General features: G+C 42.4%; 1 protein-coding gene across 1 annotated transcript in view; it reads right to left on the bottom strand.

Annotated features, from left to right (window-relative positions):
- Positions 1-387: 387 nt before the first annotated feature.
- The window catches only part of LOC106514699 (endothelin B receptor), a gene marked incomplete at its 3' end in the record, with an annotated part of 5,455 nt that continues 4,464 nt past the window's right edge, over positions 388-1,378 (bottom strand). The window contains 2 exon segments of the mRNA XM_014004095.1: positions 388-496; positions 573-706. Coding sequence (XP_013859549.1) covers positions 388-496; positions 573-706 — 243 coding nt within the window.

Here is a 1,378-nt window from a genome sequence, read left to right on the forward strand (position 1 = left end):
TTTCAGCTGTTTCAGACTGTGTTTTAGCTGTTTCAGACTGTGTTTTAGCTGTTTCAGACTGTGTTTTAGCTGTTTCAGACTGTGTTTTAGCTGTTTCAGACTGTGTTTTAGCTTGTTCCTGATCAGTGCAGATGGAATGCTCCTTCAAAGCTCCGCCCCTTGTTTCCCACAAACCCCTCATCAAAGGTCTCGACCTCYCTGTGTTGAATCCACTCCCTTCCCTCCTCCAGATAATCTGTAATCTCAAAACATCTCAGAGAGTTCCTGCGTCCCACGACCCACAACCCCCGACCCCGCGACCTTGCTGTGACATCACTGTGACCTCGCTGTGATGTCAYTGTGATGTCACAGCAGGCTCTGCCTCAAGAAGAAGAGAGGCGTTTTTACCTTGAAGCAGTTCTTGAACTTCTTGGAGATGAAGAAGAGGATGATGGGATTGATGCAGGAGTTGATGGTGGCCATGTTGATGCTGAAGTAATCGAGCACCAACAGGAAGCTGCACAAGGAGAGACGGTTATTTCAGAGTAAAAGCACAAATAAACACAGCATGTGTTTAAAGCTTCTGGACGAACTTCAGGAGCTCGCAGCGGTGAACGTCGTGAGGTTTGTAGACGGTCCTTTTCAGCAGGCGACTCAGGTGGAGCGGGAACCAGCAGAGAGCGAAGATCACCACCAGGCAGAAGACCGCTTTGGCTACTTCTCTACGCTGTGAGGAGAAAGGAAACAAAAGCACAGAGTTAACCCTCCTGCTGCCCTCAGGTCAAATAACAGATGAGGACAGCAGGAGGGTTGAATCTGAACACAAAGACAATCCTGACTTTTTGAACCCTCTGAGTTAAAGAGGTTACTGAGGTACAGAAGATAAAGAGGGTAATGGAGCTAACAAGGTTAATGAGGTTAATGAGGTTAGCGAGGTTAACGAGATTAATAAGGTTAGCAAGGTTAATGAGGTTAATAAGGTTAATGAAGATGAAGAGAGTAGCTGAGCTAACAAGGTTAATGAGATTAATAAGGTTAACAAGGTTAATGAGGTTAGCAAGGTTAACAAGATTAATAAGGTTAACAAGGTTAATGAGGTTAATAAGGTTAATGAAGATGAAGAGAGTAGCTGAGCTAACAAGGTTAATGAGATTAATAAGGTTAACAAGGTTAATGAGGTTAGCAAGGTTAACAAGATTAATAAGGTTAACAAGGTTAATGAGGTTAATGAGGTTAACAAGGTTAATGAGGTTAATGAGGTTAACAAGGTTAATGAGGTTAATGAGGTTAACAAGGTTAATGAGGTTAATGAGGTTAACAAGGTTAATGAGGTTAACGAGATTAATAAGGTTAACAAGGTTAATGAGGTTAATGAGGTTAACAAGGTTAATGAGGTTAA

This window comes from Austrofundulus limnaeus, unplaced genomic scaffold, assembly GCF_001266775.1.
Source record: "Austrofundulus limnaeus strain Quisiro unplaced genomic scaffold, Austrofundulus_limnaeus-1.0 Scaffold22, whole genome shotgun sequence".
Classification (NCBI taxonomy): domain Eukaryota; kingdom Metazoa; phylum Chordata; class Actinopteri; order Cyprinodontiformes; family Rivulidae; genus Austrofundulus; species Austrofundulus limnaeus.